The sequence below is a fragment of the Peromyscus eremicus genome, chromosome 1 (assembly GCF_949786415.1).
Source record: "Peromyscus eremicus chromosome 1, PerEre_H2_v1, whole genome shotgun sequence".
Classification (NCBI taxonomy): domain Eukaryota; kingdom Metazoa; phylum Chordata; class Mammalia; order Rodentia; family Cricetidae; genus Peromyscus; species Peromyscus eremicus.
Genome location: NC_081416.1, coordinates 165,787,456 through 165,810,333, shown reverse-complemented (window position 1 = coordinate 165,810,333; position 22,878 = coordinate 165,787,456). Strand labels below are relative to the sequence as shown.

Genomic DNA, 22,878 nt, shown 5'->3' with positions numbered 1-22,878 from the left:
CCCAGGCTAGCCTTACACTGGCGGCAATTGCCCTGTTTTGTGATGCTCAAGTAATGGAATTAGCAGGAGTGAGCCCTAGCCAGGCCAGTAGCTTGAACATTCTAAACCTCAATCTTGTCATCTGTAGGACAGACATGAATACAGTTCCCTTTCCCATGTGGGTTCCTGAGGACTAAGACAGCAGACAGTGTATTGCTTTTCCTATGAAATTCACACCAAACTCTTGCGCAGTCAACAATAGCTTTTATTATTACAATCAGTGTTCAGATACTAGGGACAGGTATCCCAGTCTCTCATCACACCTTTGAAGAACCTTTCTTCAGGAAGGTGAGCACTCTACTCAGTTGTTCTCTGGGTATAACACATCAAGCCCCAGATTTCCCTCTAATTTTCATGCTGCCCTTTAGCCCCACCCCCACTGGACCCACCCCATTAGCCCCTCCCTCTTTCTGGACATGCTCACTGTCTCCACCCAGCAGGGTTCCTTCTCAGCGAGGCAGGAAGCTCATGGTGAATCTTCGAGGGATTGTGCCAAAGCCGACACATTGTGGGGACACGTCTATGTCTTGGGGTGCCTGTGGAGACTTGAAGTGGAAGTTCTGCATAATGGTTGTGAAGAAGATGAAGAGCTCCATCTTAGCCAGGTTTTCTCCAAAACAGTATCGCTTTCCTGGAGAAGAGAAGAGGTAGAGGATGGAAGTGAAGCAAAGTGTCATGCCACCTCACCCTATGCCAGGCCGGCAGCTGGATTCCCCAAGGAGAAGGGCCTGCAGCACTGTAGTCTGAAGGATGTCTCTGAGCCTCTGTACCCCTTGTACATGGCGGGGAGGTGACCCACGACAAGCTGGCACAATGAGAAGTCTAAATGCCCCTCCAACTAACAGACTCTCGAGTATGGCTGCTCTGCTATCACCTACCAAATCTTGTCTGTATGACTCAGACTCAGCCTGAGCCTCGATTTTTCCTATCTCTGAAAGGGGTTTGATCATGCCTCTCCTTTGGCCTGAGTCCACAAGGAAATTGCATTTGGTTGGCTGGAAGGCAGACTCCAACAGTAAATTCCAAAGTGGAGACAGGTCCAACACTACACTTCAGAGAGAGGAGCCAGGAAGTGTTGTTAGCCCTGTGGGTATGAACAGGGCCCCTCTTACCAATGGAAAAGGGCACAAAAGCATTGTTCTTCTTAAACTGCCCCTTGTCATCCAGAAAGTGCTGGGGGTCAAAGTCGTTGGGATTGGAGAAGAACTGGGGGTCCTTCAGCACAGAACTCAGTATGGGCAAAACATCCGTGCCCTGAAAGAGAGGAGCCACGGGGACTGATGAGGCTGGATGAGAGATGAGCATCCTCGGAGCTCACAGGATTGGAAGGAAGAGGAGAAAGTTGAGGGAGAAGCATCAGGGAATATGAGGTTAGCATCCCTGGGACAGGTTCTCTTGGAGAAGTGGCAGTTGGTGCTCTCTAAGATCATTGGAGCGATACAGACTCTGTGTCTCCTGGGACAGGTTGTTGGGGAATGAGCAAACTCGTGCCTATCAATTTAGAAGGTCCGGGGACTGGGAGGTTCACACTCCTGGACACAGAGCGTTTGGGATGCTTAGGGATTGTGTGCCTTGGCAGGATGCTTAGCGGACAGGAGACTCTTCAGCATAAGAAACAAGTTCTAGAGAAATGGGCTCATGTTCCTTACAACAGGAGTTTGCTAAACATAGGGTTGATCCCTGGACAATCTGAGGGAGACCCAGGATCCAGGGGACTCAGAGCAGCTCGGCTGAAAGGGGATGATGAGGGAGCAAATGTTTGTTTGAGAAGGAAGGAAGGACAGTGTGGAATATTCCTGAAGGTTCCTTCAGGCTGGGCAGAGCAGCACCTTGGGGATGAGGAAGTCCCGAAACTTGGTGTCCTTGGTGGTGCTACGAGGTACACCTAAAGGAATTACATCTACAAATCTCTGGATCTCGTGGATCACAGCCTCAGTGTAGGGCATCTTCAAATGGTCCTCGTACTTGGGCGGCCGGTTCCTGCCAATCACCTGGTCAATTTCCTCATGCATCTTAGCTGAGAAGAGAAGATATGCTTATGTGTCTGAAAAAGGGAATATAGATTAAATATGCAAATCCAAATGGCAATGTAGAATTATGGGCACCATCTTGTAGATCATTTGCAGTAGATGTTGGCCATATTTGGTGCTAGAGTAGGGTTCCGTTAACCTTCTTGGGCCAGAATCACATGCATTTGCAAAAGAGACTTAGAGAATGACCCAAGAAGAACAGATAAGGGACCTTGTATGATGGAGAGTAGTTTACAAATTGGTTCAGGCCTTCACCGTGTTTAAAACAGCTAGTGAGACTCGGCTTAAGATAGGTAGTTTGCAGGGACAGACTAGCACCCCAGGACCTCCACTGATGCTGCCCTCCAGACACACCCTTCTCTAAACAAGGCAACCAGTCACATGCATCCCAATGACCTGGAACATCACTATAGCAATATCGTTGAACGTAACCCAGAACTAGAGCCAGTGGACCAGTCCAGCCTGAGCAGGTCTTAGGTGCATGCTGAGAAAAGCAAATTGTATCTTTGAGTGAACTTTTAGGGAAAACGACCCATTTACATTCTTATGCCTGCATGTGATTGGACATGCCCATGATTAATACTACATGCACTGTGGAAAACGACATGCCTAATTAACAGAGGCTTACATAACTCAAGCCTATCAAACAAAACACAAAACTACCCATACCCTATCCCTACCAATCAACTCTACCTCTTCCTGAACCCACAAAGGGAAACTCCAGACGATAACCAGGGCTCCTTCTCAGCAAATCCTGCTCAGCCCACTGTTCCTCTGCAGTGTAGCTATTCATTTTGCTTTCCCCTTGAATTGGAAAAATCCCTCAAGGTTTTGCCATTTGTTGTACTTCCTCAGAAGAAGATGTTAAGAACCTGGAGAACCCGGTCAGATGGTGATCAGCACTAACAAGTGGATGTCTATCACATCAGTCTTCCTCCTGTCTCTGCAGATCAGAGACTTTCTGAGGACCCAGAAAGGCGGGGCCGTGCGGCCTCCATTTTCCTGTGCTCTGTAGCCTTACCTGCAACATGAGGGTTCTTCATGAGCAGCAGGAAGCCATAACGCATGGTTGTGCTGACAGTCTCTGTGCCCCCGAAGAAAAGGTTCAGTGTGGTCGTCAACAGGTTTCTCATGTGAAACTGAGTTTGGGGGTTCTTCTTCTCCTACAGGGAGAAGGGCACTTATGATGAGTCCTTTATCACTCCTTGGGGAACTACTGGAAGTTTCCCTTGGATTCACTTATCTTGGGTCAGGTTAAGGTGGAAAGAGAGACCCTGGTCAACCAGCTCTCCCCAGGTGATGGCTCTTCCCAAGAACTTCTTCCTTGGTCTTTCCCTGGGTGAATCTCTGTTCTTTTGTTATCAACTTAGTTGGAAGTTGATTAAATAGTAATGATGTTTTAAAAAAGAGGAGAGAAAGAGGAGGAGGTAAGGAAGGGGAGAGAAAGAGAGGATAGAGACGAAGGGGTGATGAAACTTAGGAGCAGTTCCTATGAGATGGAGAATCAGAATTTGGAGTGGAAGCATCTTACGCCTTCTCAAGTGTGTGTGTGTGTGTGTGTGTGTGTGTGTGTGTGTGTGTGTGTGTGTGTGCTGATTATTTGTGGGTACATATGTGCATGTGGATGTCCATACCCATGAATATACATGAGGCAACCAGAGGAGACCATTGGGTATCTTCTCTCGTTTTCTGCCTTGTTCCTTTGAGACAGGGTCTGGCATTGAACCTGGCTGACTGTCCAGCAAGCTCTTGGGATCCACATGTCTCCACCCTCCAATGCTGAGATAGCAGGCACCCATGGCCATGTATGGCTCCTCACATGGGTTCTGGTGATTCAAAATCGGGTCCTCACACCTATGCAGCGAGCACTCTTAGCCCCTGAGCCTCTCTCCAGCCTCACTTTCGATCCTTGGAAATACAGATTACATAACTCCTCATTTTATTTCTTAAAGATGGGGAATGGACATACATGTGAACATGAGGTCACATTGTGAAGCCAGGTCACCTATTCACATGGGTTATCTGAGGACCAGGGTAGGAGAGATTGGAGACAGTGCTGGTTGAAGGACCCTGCCTTGGAGCCATGGAGACCAGGTTTCAGCCAGAGCCCTCTGCTCCCTGCAGCCTGACCCCAGACAAGCAGCCTAACGTCTCTGGGTTGCGTTTTCCTAATTCTAGACCTAGGTGCAGAGTGGAATGTGCTCCCAAGCCAGTGTTGGTTCTAAGTGGGTGAATACTGTCAAACACTGAGAACCAGCGCCTGGCACCTGGTGGCGCTGTGGGAGTGGCTGGTGTGCATGTTTGCACACACTTGTCCTCTCATAAGGGCTCAGTAGATGGGTGAGTGGCATTAACCATGATGAGAGGGGTGAGGATTACTATGCTGGGAGCTAATGCGCACGATCCTCTGCTCCTGCCCCACCCAACCCCAGGCTTTGAACCATCCACCAATAGCTACTGGGAGCACCTCCTGCATGCAGATGAGAAAGGAGTCGATGAAGTCCCGGGGGGAATTGGGATCCAAGGTGCGCTGGTTCTGTTCCACCTTCCTGGCTATGAAGTCCTCCAGACCCTGTATCTCCTTGTAGGCCCGCTGCTGGGGTCCTGGCAGGTGCTTCATCACTGAATAGAACATCTCAAAGAGCTGGGATGGGAGAGAGGAAACAGTGGGAGGACAGCTGTCAGCATCAGGACCCAACGGGAATAGGACCTGAGAAGGAGCAGAGAAGGCTTCAAAACCTTCCTCTGCTTCCCGGGTATTTAGTTGCTGGTTGAAAGGAACACATGATTATGTTTCCATGTGGGTTTATCCACAAATTTGGGTAAGAAGGACGGGGCCATATCTGCAGCATCAGTTATTAGGGTAAAAACAGATAAAGGCAGAAACCCATGTACGTATTCAACTGAGGTTGGATGGAAAGACATCTTGGTGTGTCATTGTCGGGTGGGTCTGTTGTGGCAACCCCCAAGTGGCTAGGCACTCAGAAAGGCCAGGCTGGCACAGCTTTCCAGATAACTGTTTGCATTTGGGTTGTGGGTTGCTACGCATGTGTCTAAGCATTAAGTGAGGTTGTTTGCCAGTGTCACAGTGGAGAAAACTTGGGTGTAAGTGTTTGAGTGTTCAAGTGCATTGCCTAGAGTACTCCCATGAGATTCACTGAATGGTCCTGGCTGGAGAACATGTCTGTGGGTGTGTGTAGTTAACGTGTCCAGGTCACTGTGTGTTTGGAGTCTCAGCTGAGGTACTTGTTCGGATTTTCACTTATCTTTGTGGACTGAACAGGTAACCCTTGTATGAATATTTTTAAAAGCATTTGTGACACTTACTTTAATTCTGTGTATGTGTCTCTGCATAGGTGTGTGTACACGATTGCAGGTACTAAAGATGCTGGATTCCCTGGAGCTGGAGTTTAGGCCGTTGTAAGCTACTTAAAGTGAGTGGTAGGATATAAATTTGGGTCCATTTCTCTGTGTGTGAAGTCATCCAGAAGGGCTCAGTAGTAGCAACTGTCAGAGGTTACTGTAACTGGGGAGGGGACACCTGCCCCAGAAGGAAGGCTGGATGGAAGGGCTGTGTCTAGTTGCACACTCTGATTTGGTTGGCATCTATTGAGATAGTCAGTTGCCGTGGGGATTCCGTATTGGTACCTTTCTTAGGATTTGATCTCATTATTTAGCTGTCCAAGATGGGAGCATATTTGAGGAGATCATGTCCCGAGAAGGATGTCTGATCGAGACACTGGTGGCCATGCCAGGATTCTGTGGGAGGATTTCACAGGGGCTCCAGCTGAGGCTTGAAGTGGTTACCTGTCCAGTTGAAGTAGCTGTGAACTGGAAACTCCGCATCATCATGCCCAACAGTGACAGGAATTCTTTGTTGTCGTACTCAAAGCGGTCCCCAAACACAATGGAACTGATGACATTAGAGACGGTCCGGCTCATGTAGAAGGTGGGATCTATGTTAGCACCTGGGAGTCGGGCCAGAGTTGAAAGGGAAGAAGGTTGGAGAACCAGGGTTCAGCTGATGGCAGTGTTAGCTAGCACCAGAGATTGGGTGTCCCACTGTCTGTCTCAGCACGTAACTGTGGTGATATTTTATTTGTGCTGAAATGTGGTGATATTTTAATTTGTGCTTTAATAAATAAAGCTTGCCTGGAGATCAGAGGAAAAAGGCCAGCCATTATAAATAAACAAAGAAGTCAGGCAGCGGTAGCACACGCCCTTAATCCTATCACTTAGCAGGCAGGATCTCTGTGTGTTCAAGGCCACACTGGAAACAGAGCCAGGTGTGGTGGCACACGCCGTAATTCCAACACTAGTTAACCGTGGAGGTCTGGAGGTCTGTACAGACAGACAGAAAGTGACAGAGCTGGGCAGGGAGAGGAAGTGATGTAGCTGGACAGTAAATCAGATGGCAGAAGCAAGTCAGAACAGCAAGGCATATGTGCATGTGTAGGCAGGAAGTAACGCGGGTTTGGAGGCTGCAGAGTCGGTGAGGTCAGGTTGGCTGGTGGCTTTCCCTATTTCCCTGATCTCTCTACGGCTTTCACCCCTATATTTGGCTCCGTGTTTTTTATTTAATAAGACCATTTAGAAATTCATCTACACATAACTCTTCAGAATCTGCTGCTTCTCTTATGTACTCCGTGACCCTCCGCCTTACCATTTGTGTCCCGAAAGGCCTGTATGAGAAAGCCCGCCTCCTCTATGATCCTCTCCTCGATGCCACGCTTGCCAAAGCCGAAGTCCCTCAGTGTGGAGATGGAGAAGCGCCTGAGTTGCTTGGACCGCTCCCCGGAGCTCAACAGCACGCCTGGGGAGCCAAACACCAGCACGGGAAGAGGTTTGAGAGGTATGTTTGGGCAATCCGGTACCTCTGACAAATTCCTGGAGGGTGTGGGGCTGGGCAAAGGGCTGGAATGGGAGAGGTGGGTAAAAGGGAGAATGAGAAAGGCAGGGAGCTGGGAAACTTGAGAAAGATCCAAATTCAGAGTGAGTGTCAGAGATAGAGACACTGAGACAACAGTAAAAGGAGGAAAGAGGGATTGGAGGGACAGTTCAGCAGTTAAGAGCACTTAGCTTCTAGCTAATCAGAGTTCCATTCCCCGAATCCATGTGTTAGCTCACAGAAGTCTGTAACTCCAGTTCCAGGGAATCTGATGCCCACTTCTGGCCTCCATGGCCTCCAGGAAGGCACACGGTACACGGACATCACGCAGGTAAAACAAATGCTGTGGATATCGCTCTATACAAATAAAGCACTGATTGGCCAGTGACCAGGCAGGAAGTATAGGCGGGACAAGGAGAGAGGAGAATTGAGGAAGGAGGAAGGAGAGAGAGACCGGCTGGAGCCACGGCCAAGACAAGGAAGATGTAAAGTACCGGTAAGCCACGAGCCACGTGGCAAAGTAAAGATTAATAGAAATGGGCTGAATATAAGAGTGAGAGCTAGACAATGATAGGCCTGAGCTAATGGCCAAGCAGTTTAAATAATGTAAGAGTCTGTGTGTTTATTTTATAAATGGGGACCGGGACTGGTGGGACTTGGCGGTGGGAGCTGGAGAAAAATTCTCCAGCTACAAATGGCGCCCAACGGCTCGAGTTTCCACCTTAAACCTGAGAATATTTAATAACCAATTCTAAACAGAGCCAAAACCAGGTTCCTGCTTCATGTCTCATAAGGGCAGCTAGACGCCCCAAAACGCGGGTTTGAACTACTGGAGGGTTCCTGGCCTGCGCGTCTGACCGACAGTATGGCGGAAATAAGGTGTCTGCCAGCAGCACATTACACTGTATGGTAGATGTAGTCTTTACTAATATATATATACATGTATATATAAAAGAGGTTTCTGGGCTACACGCTACTTTGATAAAAGCGTAGACCCACTATTTCTGAGAGTTATGGCTCCCAGAGCTGGCGGAAAACGGACCACCACCATGTTGGGAAGCTGAAGTGGGCGGAGCCAGCAGCCACAGCGCTGTTTCAGTCTTAGAATGCTGCAGTTTAAAGGAGTAGGTTCACAATAAGACTGATTCAGATGGAATAGTTTACAGTGTGTGTAAAATGTATGTAGGCTTAAAAATATATACATATATACAGTTATATAAACAAATAGATAGTTTTTAAAAATAAAGTCTTTAAAGAAACATTAAAGGTAATAAGCCACGTAAAGATGGCTATCACACAAAAAATCTGGATTATGTTGTCTTTGATATTCGTAACTGAACAAAAACATTTGATTGTAAAAGCTGTCGAGTTATGCCAAAATGTAAATTTTAAAGGTACCTTGACTTCAAAATTTGGATATAAGGATATGTTGCTTTGGAAAAGAGTCTCTGCTTTTGTTTCCACAGAAAGCCAGAGGCTATGGATTTGTTCCAGATTAAGATACATCAGGTTTGACCAGCCAAGACCCCCTGAAAGGTCTCCAATGACACCATGACACAGATGATCCAACATCCAAAATGGTTTCAGGCAACTGGCTCAGATGATACACCCTCATGGACTACTCCATAATCCTAAAATTTTCTTTGTGTCCCCATAAGATACAGCGCCCCCCTCCAGCAGGAAGTAGCAAGAGAAGCTACGCCCAAATTCCCAAATATACCAAGCGGGCTTTAGAGATGGAATTGGCTCACTCCCCCTCTAAACCCAGACATATTGCTTAAAAAAAAAATGGTTAAAAGATTCTTGTGTCCCAAATCAGAAGAGCCCTCTGATGTGGGACAGAGAAAAACCAATATCTTTATTTAAAACAGGTTGATTATAAATACAATCTCTTTCTAAAGAAAAAAAAGGGGATAGTTTAGATATGATAGGATGAAAGGGTAGGTTAATGAACCTACTTTTAAAGAGTAACAACTTGTTTAAAATGTTTTACATTGCTATAGATTTTAGTTTATTGATACAAATTTAAACTTAATTTTGTTATACTGTATATATATTTCTATTCTTGTTTGAGGTATTATGTTTATGTAACTCATTTAAAATTGTAATGGATAATTAAAAATAGATTAATAGTTAGTCATCTACGATAATCATATTTGTAGCCATGTTAGTTAAGTCTTCTTAAATATACATAGATATATTTCAGATAGATAGGTAGTCTTCAAACACTTCAAAGATCTACAGAATATGGCATTTAAAATGTTTTAAAAATTTAGACTTTCTGGACAGTGAGTCATGTCTGCTCCTGACAGCACCGATTTACTTCAGAGAGGAGTATGGGCATCGAAGACACTCCATATGGAGTTTATCTTCACCTTGACAAAAATAGCCATTTGGGCAAGAAACTGTTCTTGCCTGGACTGCTTGATCAACTGGACATGCAGGACCCATAGGAAGGTGACCACTGAACTTTGCTTGACAAAATGGTCCTTCAGGTTCCTGCTTTGCAGAGGAAACTGCCAGACATTCTACAGGACACAGAGAAAAGTGACTGAGAGACTCTAGGGCTGTGGGCTGAAGACTGATGCCCCAACTTTACAAGGGAACTTTGAATGACTGTCCGGGCTGTCAGCTGTCTCTGTCTACCCTGCAAGACTCCCGAAAGTTGCTTGCATCCTTCTCCCATTTCTCAGGTAGTGTTATATCCTTCTGAGGTCTTTGATGTGGTTAAAGATTAGATACTTACAATTTTCCTTAGTTATGATAAAAGATAAGTTAAATATAAAACCTTAAACTCACAAATATAAGATAGATATCTTCTTTTATATTGTAACTATAATTCTTACTCAATAATTATTTTGTTATATGTAATATTACTATGTTAAAGTTAAAACCTTCCTTTTCGAAAAAGAAAAAAAAGGGGAAGTGCTGTGGATATCGCTCTATATAAATAAAGCACTGATTGGCCAGTGACCAGGTAGGAAGTATAGGCAGGACAAGGAGAGAGGAGAATTGAGGAAGGAGGAAGGAAAGAGAGACCGGCTGGAGCCACCGCCAAGACAAGGAAGATGTAAAGTACCGGTAAGCCACGAGCCACGTGGCAAAGTAAAGATGAATAGAAATGGGCTGAATATAAGAGTGAGAGCTAGACAATGATAGGCCTGAGCTAATGGCCAAGCAGTTTAAATAATGTAAGAGTCTTGTGTGTTTATTTTATAAGTGGGGTCCGGGACTGGTGGGACTTGGCGGTGGGAGCTGGAGAAAAATTCTCCAGCTACAACAAATATAAAAAAAATAAATAAAAACAATTATTAAACCAGGCAGTGGTGGCACACGCCTTTAATCCCAGAACTTAGGAGGCAGAGGCAGGTGGATCTCTGTGAGTTCGAGGCCAGCCTGGCTACACTGAGAAACCCTATCTCAAAAACAAAACAAAATTATTAAATGTTTTTTAAAGAGAGAGTGAGAGGCTGTGTCAGGATAGATGGCAACACAGAGAGACAAGGAGAAAAATCTAAAGGAGAGAAGGAAGAGGATCACAAGACATGAGATTTGGATGGATTTAAAAATCGTTGACTAAACTGGCTGTGGTGGTGTGTCCTTTACTCCCAACACTCTGGAGGTGGAGGCGGGTGGATCTGAGTTCAAGGCCAGCCTGGTCTACAGAGTGAGTTCCAGGACAGGCAGGGCTATTACACAGAGAAACCCTGTCTCAAAAAAACAAAATAAAAATAAAAATCGTGACTGGTTCTAAACTGAACTAGATAAAGAGAAATATGGGCAGAGTCTAGAGACATGGGTCTCTAAAACAGACATCATGTAAGATTTTCACAGAGGAAGAAGAAACAGAGGGAGGGGTTGCTGGAGAGCAAGCACATTGCTAAGAGTGACTAATTGAAAAGATTCTGGGATGAAGTTGAAACCTGAAGTTATGAAACAGGATGCCAGCAGGCATTAAGAGTTCAGTTGATATCCCTGGGAGGCCTGTTCCTTTCCGAAGGAAAACAGAGGAGCAGTGGGTTTTGGGGGGTGTGGGGAGTGGGCTGGGAGGGATGGAGGGAGGGGAGCATTTGGTTGGCATGAATTGTGTGAGAGAAGAATGAATAAAAAGAGTTGGCATAGTCTGGGGCCGAAGGAATGGTTCAGTGGTCAGCAACTGCTGAGCTAAGAACAGAGTTCAGTTCCCATTCCACAAGCGCCTGTAACTCTGGCTCTATGACATCTGATGCCCTCTTCTGGCCCTCATAGACACAGATACACACGCATGAGTGCATGCATGTGCGCGCGTGCACACACACACGCGCACACACACAGTTAAAAATAAAGCAAACTATTTTATTTAAAAATAAACAAACAAACAAACAGGCCAGAGAGTGATGGCACATGTCTTTAATCCCAGAACTTGGGAGGTAGAGACAGATTAATCTTTGAGTTGGAGGCCAGCCTGGTCTACAGAGGGAGTTTCAGGACAGCCAAGGCTGTTATATAGAGAAAATTTGTCTCCAAAAAAAAAAAAAATTTTTTTTAAAAATTTTTTTTGAAGTCTGTAAGATCTGGGAAGGGATACCCAGCAAGAGAAATCAGGGAGACACTAACAGAAACACAGAAATGTAGGGAGAATAGGATGTAGAAATTCTAAAACAATTCAGAGGTACACAGAGCAAATTAGCATTGAACAGACAAATGGATCAAAGACCAGAGAGAGAGCTTGGACTGCGCAGGTGAGTTGGGGAAGACTATGGAACCTGCAGCCACACGTCTGTCTGGCCTAATTCGCCCGCTGTCACCCTCACCATAGCCTTTGAAGAACCAGTCCAGGAAAGCTTGCTGTCCGCGGCCACTGAATTCCTCAGCCTGGTCAATCAGAGCCTCCTTCACTGCGTCATACCCCCACAGTATCACAGCAGGACGAGACCCCAGGTAGATAGTGAACACAGGACCATACTGCTCCCTGATCTGAGAGATTGATGCGAGGAGTTAGTTATAGAAGTCATTCTTTGAACTGCTAATGTCCTGATGTCAGGTACTTGAGATGCATTGGGAGCTGGCTATCACACCCCTAAGCCCCCTTTCCTATGTCTGCATTCTGACCTAGTCAGTCTTCTGCCTTGGGACCTCAGACACACCAGGCATGCTCCGCACCCCAAACTCACCCCTCTCCCTGCCCAGTACTACCTTTAAAAGAGAGTCACGAAACTTCTCTGTGTCCAGTTCCAGGAAGTTCCCAATGAAGGGCAATGGGGTGGGTCCTGGAGGCATCTTCCCCAACAGTCTCCTCTGCCTCCACACAGACATTATGATCATGATGCTGAGGCAGGTCAGCACAGCCACCAGGAGCATCCCTGAGGCTAGCATGGTGGCAGTGGGAGGGACAGGCAGATGGTAACCTGGGACAGTGAGCCTTTAAACTCTAGGCTGAGGTGAGATTTTGGCTCCTGTTTAATAATTTCCTCCCAACTATTGCCTTGTCATGCAACTGCCTTGGTTGTGACACCAGCAGCAAAGAAGGAGGAGGTGTCAACCTCTGGGCTGGTTTTCATGGAGTGGATTCTAGGAGAGGAGAAAGGATGCCAGGGTTGCGTAACAGAATGTGAGTGCGATTAGGAAACTTCCAGAAAGGAAGAGATACTTATATCTGCACGTAAAGCACCCAAATAGAGGGCTGAGGGTCTCAAATAGAGAAAGTACTTAACAGACATGGATTTGGGGTTTTAGAAAGAATCCAAGGGTTTGCATTTTGATTGCACAGGACTTGCTTGCTGTAGAATTAGACACTTTTGTGAGAAGGCACATAGGTTAACTGTATTAGGAGGGGAGATTCCAGGGTCACCATCTGAAGATGTGGGGTAAATCGAGGATCCAGACCTGTGGGTGTGGAGTTCCTGGCAAGTGACATATATGGAACATCCAGTAGAATCCTGCAGTCAGAACCTGGGTTCAGGTGTTCACCTTAGCTTTGATGCTGTACGGTCTCCCAGTACCAAGAGTTCTTTAAAAAGCCACAAAGTGTGGCCATGATTGACACCGTATAACCATATAACCAATATTTTCCAAAGCCCACATGTGGGGGGGCTAAGGGGAATCAGGCCAGAGTCACGTGTCTCTGGAACCTTACACAGAGTTGGAAGGAAGGCAGTGAAAGTTGCAGTTGGCAGAGGGGTTGACCTGGTCTTACAAAGCAGTGATACCAGCCCCCAACCGCCACAACTGCCCCCAAAGTTCCCAATTAGTTTTCAGTTAAATTAGATTGTAAAATTGCTCACACAATGGTCACAGTGACCGATTGCCTTCAGAGTATTTTATACCTATAGCCCTGGTTGCTGCTCTCAGCCTTTCACAGAAGCCTCTTTTTACAGTAGACAAAAAAAAAAAAAAATCAGTGCCGAGACACTTAATTGGTCCAGGTGCTGGGAACAGAAGACGGAATGTCAGCCCTAAATATATGGGGCATCTTTACCAACCATAGTTGTGAACTCAGGAAATCCCTTCTCTTTGCTGGCCCCAGTGTCCCATGTGGCCGGATGGATGTTATTGGATGGATAGTGAAGAACATGATTGAAGCTGAGGTTAGGATCTTAATCTTATCCAGATGTTGTGGTGTGACCCTGAAAAGGTGACATTATTGTCTGAGCCTTATGGGACCAGTGACAACATCTTTCACTCTATTTCAGTGGATCATGTACTAGTGAGGTCATGAAAGTTACCAACAACAACAGATGTGCTCAGTAAATGGCAGCTGCTTTAATTTTGTAGCTAGTGGAGTTTACCAATGTGAAGCCGGCAGAGATTTTCTTCTTGGTCTCCCCTGGCTTTCACCTCCTCTAGTCCAACTATCCCAAAGTCTCTCCTTTTGGGAGGTGAGAAAGGAGAGGAGGAGTATTTCAAGAAGGACTCACTCTCCCATCCTCCCTCAGGCAGCCGAGGCTGCTTTACTGCATTTGAGGGCAGGGAGCTTTCCTTCCCCAGAGAGACAGAAAGACAGAAAGGAAGATTGGACACCACAGGAATCAAGAGGGGAATTCGAGAGGAGGGAGGAAGACTAGCAGGTATGGGGAAGGGGAGGACAGAGAAATGGAAGGCTATGGGGGTGAATATGATAAATGTGTGATATGAAAGGCTTTGAGTCTTCATGTAACTAGAAACTATGTGCAGTTACTTACATCAACACACAGGATATAAAGCTGAGGAGATATCGGCAGCTGACAGCTGCTGGGAAGGAGAGAGCTGTGTTCTTTAAGGGGCTGGCTCTCTGCATTGACCATGCTCCAGAGAATACCCACTCATCCAGGAGTATATGGGAAGCACCAAGTGGATGTGGATGGCTTAGAGGTTAAGAACACTTGTGGCCCTAGAAGAGGACCTGGGTTCTACTCTCAGCATCCACATGGTGTCTCACAGCTGTCTGCAATCCTCTTCCAGGGGATCCAACTTCTTCTTGTGACCTCAGTGGGCACCAGGAATGTGCTTGGTGTGTATTCATACTTGCAGGCAAAATACTCATCATATAAAACAATAGGATAAAAAGTGTTAAAAGAGGACACAGGGAGAGCTGAATGGGTAGGAGAGCTGGTGTGGATCTAGGAGGAGTTTGGGAGAAAAGAATAAATAAGATAAACATATTTGAAATAATCAAAGAACCAATACAAACATATGCAGCTCAAAGAATATGAAGATAAAGACTGAGTATAAGAAGTAAATAATGATATCAACAGTGAAGCCCAGAGAGGTACAGGGAGAAACAGAGACATGGACAGAGGCCGATGTTGGTAGACAGTTACTGACATACACAGGAGTGGAGAGTCAGATGCGAGAGCGTGAGATGAGCTGGCCATCGACATCAAGAGACTCTACAGACAGGAAATCAGAGATCTCCTCTTTCTCTCCTCATTCTCGTCTTTCCCCTTTTTTCCCTTCACTCATGCCTCCTCTCTGTCTCACTCTCTGTGTTCATCTTCTCTGTTTCCAACAATGCGTTTCTGATTCCACTTACTCTGCTGCTGCTCATGGGCAGTGCCCCTCTGGCTGTCCATCCTGTGCCTCAAGCTTGGTGCCCAGAGCCCAGTGGAGCTTATGTTCAGGACCCAACAGGTGGTCTCACCCTGCCCCAAGTTCAGCATCTGAACAAACAGCAGGGAACTGTCCAGGGCCCCAGTGGCTGAGCTCAGAGATGCAGCATGCAGACAACTGGGGCAGCCCAGGGATGAGTCCTCTACCTCCTTCATTTCTCCCGAGTTGGTGACAGATGATGTCCTGAATAGAGACTCACTGATCACTCCTTCACAGTTGTTCAATAAGAGCTGTGCAAACACTCACTTCTTGTGAAGTCTATTTGAGAATGACAAAGCTTTGCAATGACATCTTCAACCCAGTGGACCATTGACTTCTTTAGGACTAGAATTTAGTTTTTACGGCACACTCTCCATTCGATTTGGTAAATGATTCTGTTTTGAATCAACAAACAGTGAAAGATCCCTGGCCTGGTTAATTGCGCCACAGCTGTGAGCCTTGGCAGAGGGGGCCTTTCGTGACTGCCTTTTGGCAGACTCATAGTCTCTTCCAAAGGGTCTTTGGCCAGAAGGACTGAGCAGCATTGGGATTTGGGCTGAGATGTCATTGTCAGCCCTTACTTAGTGTGTCCTCTTGATCCAGAGTCAGAGAAAAGAAAGGACTTGAGAAAGGGTCCTGCAACCTTGGAGTTCTGGTCTACCCACCCAAGCTCCACTCTCCTTCTTTATCTCTGGCTAGTGTGTCTGTCCTCTGACAGGCAGCCTACACTGTCACGCAAACAACATGCTGCCAGAAGTGGTGACGCAGCTGACTTCCATCCTGGAGAGCTCTCCTCCTCATCCTCCCGGCATGTCAAATTACTGGGCATGTTTAAGTAAAGCCATGTGAGGTTTATATTTCGTAGAAAGCTCCATAGTTCTGGCACCTGCCAGCTCATCTGATGGAAAACAGAGCTGAGATGTAAATCAAGGAGAAATACAAGTGGAACAAGGCTCTTGATGTCATTGAAATAAGAAGGAGTTGGAGCTGGAGGGATGACTCAGCAGTTAAGAGAACCTTCTGCTTTTGCAGAGGACCAGAGTTAGTTCCCAGCACCCCAGGAGGGAACACAAACACCTGTAACTGTGCTTTCAAGTGACCTTCTTCTGGTCCCCTCAGCCACTGCATAGACAGAGTGTGTACATGGATAAGCAGGCACACACATGCATATCAAGTAAAGAATGAGTAAATAAATTTGAAATAAGACATATAAGAAGATAATAATATGATAATTTATGTGGCAACAAATTAAATAACATTAAGTAATTAAAAAGATTTTAGAAATGTACCAAAAAACCCAACTGATTCAGAGAGAAATTAAAATATCTGTACAGACCTATATAGAAAAGTAAAAATAACAATAACAAACAAGTCTATCTAAAAAACATTGTCTAAGACTTGGTGATTTCAATATTGAATTCCGTCAAATATGTTTAGAAGCACAAACAGCAACTCTTTTCCATTTTTCCAATTAATTCAAGAGGGATTACTTCCTAATTCATTCTAAGTTTACAATCTCTAAAGAAAGTGGACTAAAAAACACTCAATAAACTGCTAGGTGTTAAAATTTAGCACCATATAGAAGGGTTTATACAGTTATATGACAACGTTATACAGATAATGACAACATTAAATTCATCCTGGGACCACAGGGATTGTTCTGTGAGGGACCCCAAAACAACTTGACCACACAGCTACCATGACAGGCTTAAAGGCCCAGACACAGCTTCTGGCAGACCCCACTCAGTGGGGCCTGCATCTAAGGAGAAATACCTGAGGTCCAAATACAGCTTCTGGCAGGTAACACCTGGACCCAGGAAAAGCCATGAGCTGACCCCACCCAGTGGGGCTTGCATCTAAGAGGAAATGCCTGACATTCCAAACATTCCCTATACAGCTAGACAAATGTCAGCCAATCAGGGTCCTGAAACCTCTGCTATGATAAAAACCCCACCCTGCTGGGGTCCTGGGCTCTCTGCTCTCACAGAGAAGGAGAGAGAGAGAGAGAGAGAGAGAGAGAGAGACAGAGACAGAGAGACAGAGAGACAGAGAGAGACAGAGACAGAGAGAGACAGAGAGAGACAGAGACAGAGAGAGAGACAGAGAGAGAGAGAGAGAGAGAGAGAGAGAGAGAGAGAGAGAGAGAGGAGCTTGAAGATAATAAAGGCTCTTCGCTTTTACATTCGGGATTCAGTCTCCGTGGTGGTCTTTTGGGGGTCCCTTCAATCTGGGCATAACAGTTCAACGTGAGAAAATTAGTTGAGTGACAGAGTCAATATTAGAAGAAAACTCTCACACACTTCTCTTAGCTGATGAAGAAAAAGAATGTGGCAAACTCTAAAATTCTAATGGCGCTAGGGAGATGGCTCAGTCATTTGATTCACACCACCCATATAAAGGGTCGCAACAATTGGTTGTGATGGTTATGCCCTCTTGTGGTCTCTGTGGCACTGGGCATGTATGTGGTGCACAGACATCATGAAGACAAAACACCCATGCACACAAAATAAGTAAATAAAAAATTTAAAAAAAAAAATCTGTCTATTACATTTATGTTACCTAACATGTTGGTGAAGAATTTATCATAGTGTTCTCTTATAATCCTCCTTATTTCAAATGTATTTACTTATTTTTTTATTTTTACTAATTTTCTCTCAGATGTTATGTCCTATCCACAATTTCCTCTCCCTCCTCTCCTGAAAGCCCCTTCCCTACCTGTTCTCTCCCCCAGATCCACTCCTCCTCTATTTCCCTTCAGCAGGCCTCCCAGGATCTCAACTAAACAAGTCATAGCAAGTTACAATAAGATGAGGCACATCCCTCATATCAAAGCTAGATGAGGCAACCCAATAGGAGAAAAAGGGTCCCAAGAGCAGGCAAAAGAGTCAGATACAGCCCCCTCCCTACTCCCACTGTTAGGAGTCCCACAAGAACACCAAGCTACACAACCATAACATATATGTAGAGGACCTAGTGCAGACCCATTAAGGCTCCCTGATTGTTACTTCAGTTTCTGTGAGCCCCTATGAGACCTCCTTAGTTGATTCTGTGATCCATGTTCTTATGGTGTCCTTGACCCCTCTGGCTCCTATAATCCTTTCTTCCTCTTTTCTTTGGGATTCCTTAAGCTCTGTCTAATGTTTAGCTGTGGGTCTCTGCATATGCTTCTATCAGTTGTTGGGTGAAGCCTCTCTGATGATGATTATGCCAGGCTCCAGTCAACCAGTATAACAGAATATCACTAGGAATCATTTTATTGCCTGGTTTTTTGTTTGTTTGTTTGTTTGTTTGTTTGTTTGTTGCCAGTCATGTTTGGTTCTATCCTATGTCTCTGGGCTGCCCAGCCTTTGGTTCCTGGCCCTCCAGGTAGTGTCAGGGGTGGGCTCCCTCTCAAGGTAGCATGGGTCTCAAGCTAGACCAGTCTTTGGTTTGCCACTCTCACAAGTTCTACATCACCTTTACCCCAGCACAAATTGCTCAGTGGTTAAGAGTGTTTACTTATTCTTTAATTGACATGCATGTGTGTGCCCACTTATCTGTTTGTGCACCATATGCATGCAGTGCCTGAGGAGGCAAGAAGAGGACTTCGTTCACTTGGAATTAGAGTTACAGATTGTTGTGAGCTGCCATATAGGTGCAGGGAGTCAACCCTGGTCCTTTGCAAGAACAGCAGGGGCTTTTAACTGCTGAGTCATCCCTCCAACCCCGACTTCTTATTTCCATGACTTCAAGCACAATGTCCTATTTATACTTCTGATTCAATCCTTGACGTCTCAGCTCTGTTTTCCGTCAGTTGAGCTGGCAGATGACAATTCCATGGATCTTCTACACAATCAAAACCTCACACAACACCATCTAAATAAAAACAATTGACATTTTAACGAGGTAAATATCATTCTCCACTGTTCTTTAATGAGCCAGGCATCATGACACACACCAGTGATCTCAGCACTCAGGAAGGTGACACAGAAGGATATGAGTTCAGGAGTTTGAGAGCAGCCTGAAAAAAAAGTGACACTATTTAAAAAAATAAATCCCAAAAAGTTGAACTTGCTTTGTTTTTAGTGCAGGTTTTAGTGTGTGTTTTCTCTGTGCAAAGATTTAGGCAAGATGACTCTCACGTTCCCATTTTCCTTCTCACATTACTTTCCCATGTGGTTTCTTCCACCATGCACGCTGATTTACCCACTTCAAAATGGAGGCATACATGAAAACAACCATGGCATACCATGAATATATTGAATTTTCATTTCTCCACCACACAGGATATTTTAAGTGGGGGCTTTAAATTTCCACAGACTGATCAATTTTTCAGTTTCCCTTGTAACTGATTTCTAGATTCACTCTTATGGCAAGAATTGATATTTCTATATTTTCAACACTTTCAAATGTATCGCATCATATTCTGTGAGCTTGCTTGAAGTCAAAAGTGGAGTTTGTTCCCCATGCGGTTGAGAAGGTGTATTCTGGCCAATTTCACTTTAGATGTGTATGCTCTTGCAGCAGATCCTGGGAGGATGAGGAGGAGAGCTCTCCAGGATGGAAGTCAGCTGCGTCACCACTTCTGGCAGCATGTTGTTTGCGTGACAGTGTAGGCTGCCTGTCAGAGGACAGACACACTAGCCAGAGATAAAGAAGGAGAGTGGAGCTTGGGTGGGTAGACCAGAACTCCAAGGTTGCAGGACCCTTTCTCAAGTCCTTTCTTTTCTCTGACTCTGGATCAAGAGGACACACTAAGTAAGGGCTGACAATGACATCTCAGCCCAAATCCCAATGCTGCTCAGTCCTTCTGGCCAAAGACCCTTTGGAAGAGACTATGAGTCTGCCAAAAGGCAGTCACGAAAGGCCCCCTCTGCCAAGGCTCACAGCTGTGGCGCAATTAACCAGGCCAGGGATCTTTCACTGTTTGTTGATTCAAAACAGAATCATTTACCAAATCGAATGGAGAGTGTGCCGTAAAAACTAAATTCTAGTCCTAAAGAAGTCAATGGTCCACTGGGTTGAAGATGTCATTGCAAAGCTTTGTCATTCTCAAATAGACTTCACAAGAAGTGAGTGTTTGCACAGCTCTTATTGAACAACTGTGAAGGAGTGATCAGTGAGTCTCTATTCAGGACATCATCTGTCACCAACTCGGGAGAAATGAAGGAGGTAGAGGACTCATCCCTGGGCTGCCCCAGTTGTCTGCATGCTGCATCTCTGAGCTCAGCCACTGGGGCCCTGGACAGTTCCCTGCTGTTTGTTCAGATGCTGAACTTGGGGCAGGGTGAGACCACCTGTTGGGTCCTGAACATAAGCTCCACTGGGCTCTGGGCACCAAGCTTGAGGCACAGGATGGACAGCCAGAGGGGCACTGCCCATGAGCAGCAGCAGAGTAAGTGGAATCAGAAACGCATTGTTGGAAACAGAGAAGATGAACACAGAGAGTGAGACAGAGAGGAGGCATGAGTGAAGGGAAAAAAGGGGAAAGACGAGAATGAGGAGAGAAAGAGGAGATCTCTGATTTCCTGTCTGTAGAGTCTCTTGATGTCGATGGCCAGCTCATCTCACGCTCTCGCATCTGACTCTCCACTCCTGTGTATGTCAGTAACTGTCTACCAACATCGGCCTCTGTCCATGTCTCTGTTTCTCCCTGTACCTCTCTGGGCTTCACTGTTGATATCATTATTTACTTCTTATACTCAGTCTTTATCTTCATATTCTTTGAGCTGCATATGTTTGTATTGGTTCTTTGATTATTTCAAATATGTTTATCTTATTTATTCTTTTCTCCCAAACTCCTCCTAGATCCACACCAGCTCTCCTACCCATTCAGCTCTCCCTGTGTCCTCTTTTAACACTTTTTATCCTATTGTTTTATATGATGAGTATTTTGCCTGCAAGTATGAATACACACCAAGCACATTCCTGGTGCCCACTGAGGTCACAAGAAGAAGTTGGATCCCCTGGAAGAGGATTGCAGACAGCTGTGAGACACCATGTGGATGCTGAGAGTAGAACCCAGGTCCTCTTCTAGGGCCACAAGTGTTCTTAACCTCTAAGCCATCCACATCCACTTGGTGCTTCCCATATACTCCTGGATGAGTGGGTATTCTCTGGAGCATGGTCAATGCAGAGAGCCAGCCCCTTAAAGAACACAGCTCTCTCCTTCCCAGCAGCTGTCAGCTGCCGATATCTCCTCAGCTTTATATCCTGTGTGTTGATGTAAGTAACTGCACATAGTTTCTAGTTACATGAAGACTCAAAGCCTTTCATATCACACATTTATCATATTCACCCCCATAGCCTTCCATTTCTCTGTCCTCCCCTTCCCCACACCTGCTAGTCTTCCTCCCTCCTCTCGAATTCCCCTCTTGATTCCTGTGGTGTCCAATCTTCCTTTCTGTCTTTCTGTCTCTCTGGGGAAGGAAAGCTCCCTGCCCTCAAATGCAGTAAAGCAGCCTCGGCTGCCTGAGGGAGGATGGGAGAGTGAGTCCTTCTTGAAATACTCCTCCTCTCCTTTCTCACCTCCCAAAAGGAGAGACTTTGGGATAGTTGGACTAGAGGAGGTGAAAGCCAGGGGAGACCAAGAAGAAAATCTCTGCCGGCTTCACATTGGTAAACTCCACTAGCTACAAAATTAAAGCAGCTGCCATTTACTGAGCACATCTGTTGTTGTTGGTAACTTTCATGACCTCACTAGTACATGATCCACTGAAATAGAGTGAAAGATGTTGTCACTGGTCCCATAAGGCTCAGACAATAATGTCACCTTTTCAGGGTCACACCACAACATCTGGATAAGATTAAGATCCTAACCTCAGCTTCAATCATGTTCTTCACTATCCATCCAATAACATCCATCCGGCCACATGGGACACTGGGGCCAGCAAAGAGAAGGGATTTCCTGAGTTCACAACTATGGTTGGTAAAGATGCCCCATATATTTAGGGCTGACATTCCGTCTTCTGTTCCCAGCACCTGGACCAATTAAGTGTCTCGGCACTGATTTTTTTTTTTTTTTTGTCTACTGTAAAAAGAGGCTTCTGTGAAAGGCTGAGAGCAGCAACCAGGGCTATAGGTATAAAATACTCTGAAGGCAATCGGTCACTGTGACCATTGTGTGAGCAATTTTACAATCTAATTTAACTGAAAACTAATTGGGAACTTTGGGGGCAGTTGTGGCGGTTGGGGGCTGGTATCACTGCTTTGTAAGACCAGGTCAACCCCTCTGCCAACTGCAACTTTCACTGCCTTCCTTCCAACTCTGTGTAAGGTTCCAGAGACACGTGACTCTGGCCTGATTCCCCTTAGCCCCCCCACATGTGGGCTTTGGAAAATATTGGTTATATGGTTATACGGTGTCAATCATGGCCTCACTTTGTGGCTTTTTAAAGAACTCTTGGTACTGGGAGACCGTACAGCATCAAAGCTAAGGTGAACACCTGAACCCAGGTTCTGACTGCAGGATTCTACTGGATGTTCCATATATGTCACTTGCCAGGAACTCCACACCCACAGGTCTGGATCCTCGATTTACCCCACATCTTCAGATGGTGACCCTGGAATCTCCCCTCCTAATACAGTTAACCTATGTGCCTTCTCACAAAAGTGTCTAATTCTACAGCAAGCAAGTCCTGTGCAATCAAAATGCAAACCCTTGGATTCTTTCTAAAACCCCAAATCCATGTCTGTTAAGTACTTTCTCTATTTGAGACCCTCAGCCCTCTATTTGGGTGCTTTACGTGCAGATATAAGTATCTCTTCCTTTCTGGAAGTTTCCTAATCGCACTCACATTCTGTTACGCAACCCTGGCATCCTTTCTCCTCTCCTAGAATCCACTCCATGAAAACCAGCCCAGAGGTTGACACCTCCTCCTTCTTTGCTGCTGGTGT

General features: G+C 45.6%; 1 protein-coding gene across 1 annotated transcript; it reads right to left on the bottom strand.

Moving 5' to 3' along the window:
- Positions 1-246: 246 nt before the first annotated feature.
- Positions 247-12,459, bottom strand: LOC131902475 (cytochrome P450 2A8-like). The gene is made up of 9 exons (XM_059253471.1): positions 12,133-12,459; positions 11,751-11,913; positions 6,733-6,882; positions 5,877-6,037; positions 4,537-4,713; positions 3,091-3,229; positions 1,869-2,056; positions 1,152-1,293; positions 247-670 (listed from the first exon to the last, which is right to left on the bottom strand). Exons 1-9 carry the CDS (start codon positions 12,310-12,312, stop codon positions 489-491), a joined length of 1,482 nt encoding a protein of 493 aa, XP_059109454.1. The 5' UTR covers positions 12,313-12,459; the 3' UTR covers positions 247-488.
- Between the last annotated feature and the right edge of the window lie 10,419 nt (positions 12,460-22,878).

What these genes read in the sequence shown, in the direction of transcription:
- LOC131902475 (XM_059253471.1), bottom strand. Translation starts at nt 12,312, where the DNA reads ATGCTAGCCTCAGGGATGCTCCTGGTGGCTGTGCTGACCTGCCTCAGC. An exon ending in TTCGTGACTCTCTTTTAAAG is followed by an intron (nt 11,914 to 12,132) that starts GTAGTACTGGGC and finishes TCAATCTCTCAG; the next exon opens with ATCAGGGAGCAGTATGGTCC. An exon ending in TTTTGTGCCCTTTTCCATTG is followed by an intron (nt 671 to 1,151) that starts GTAAGAGGGGCC and finishes TCTCTTCTCCAG; the next exon opens with GAAAGCGATACTGTTTTGGA.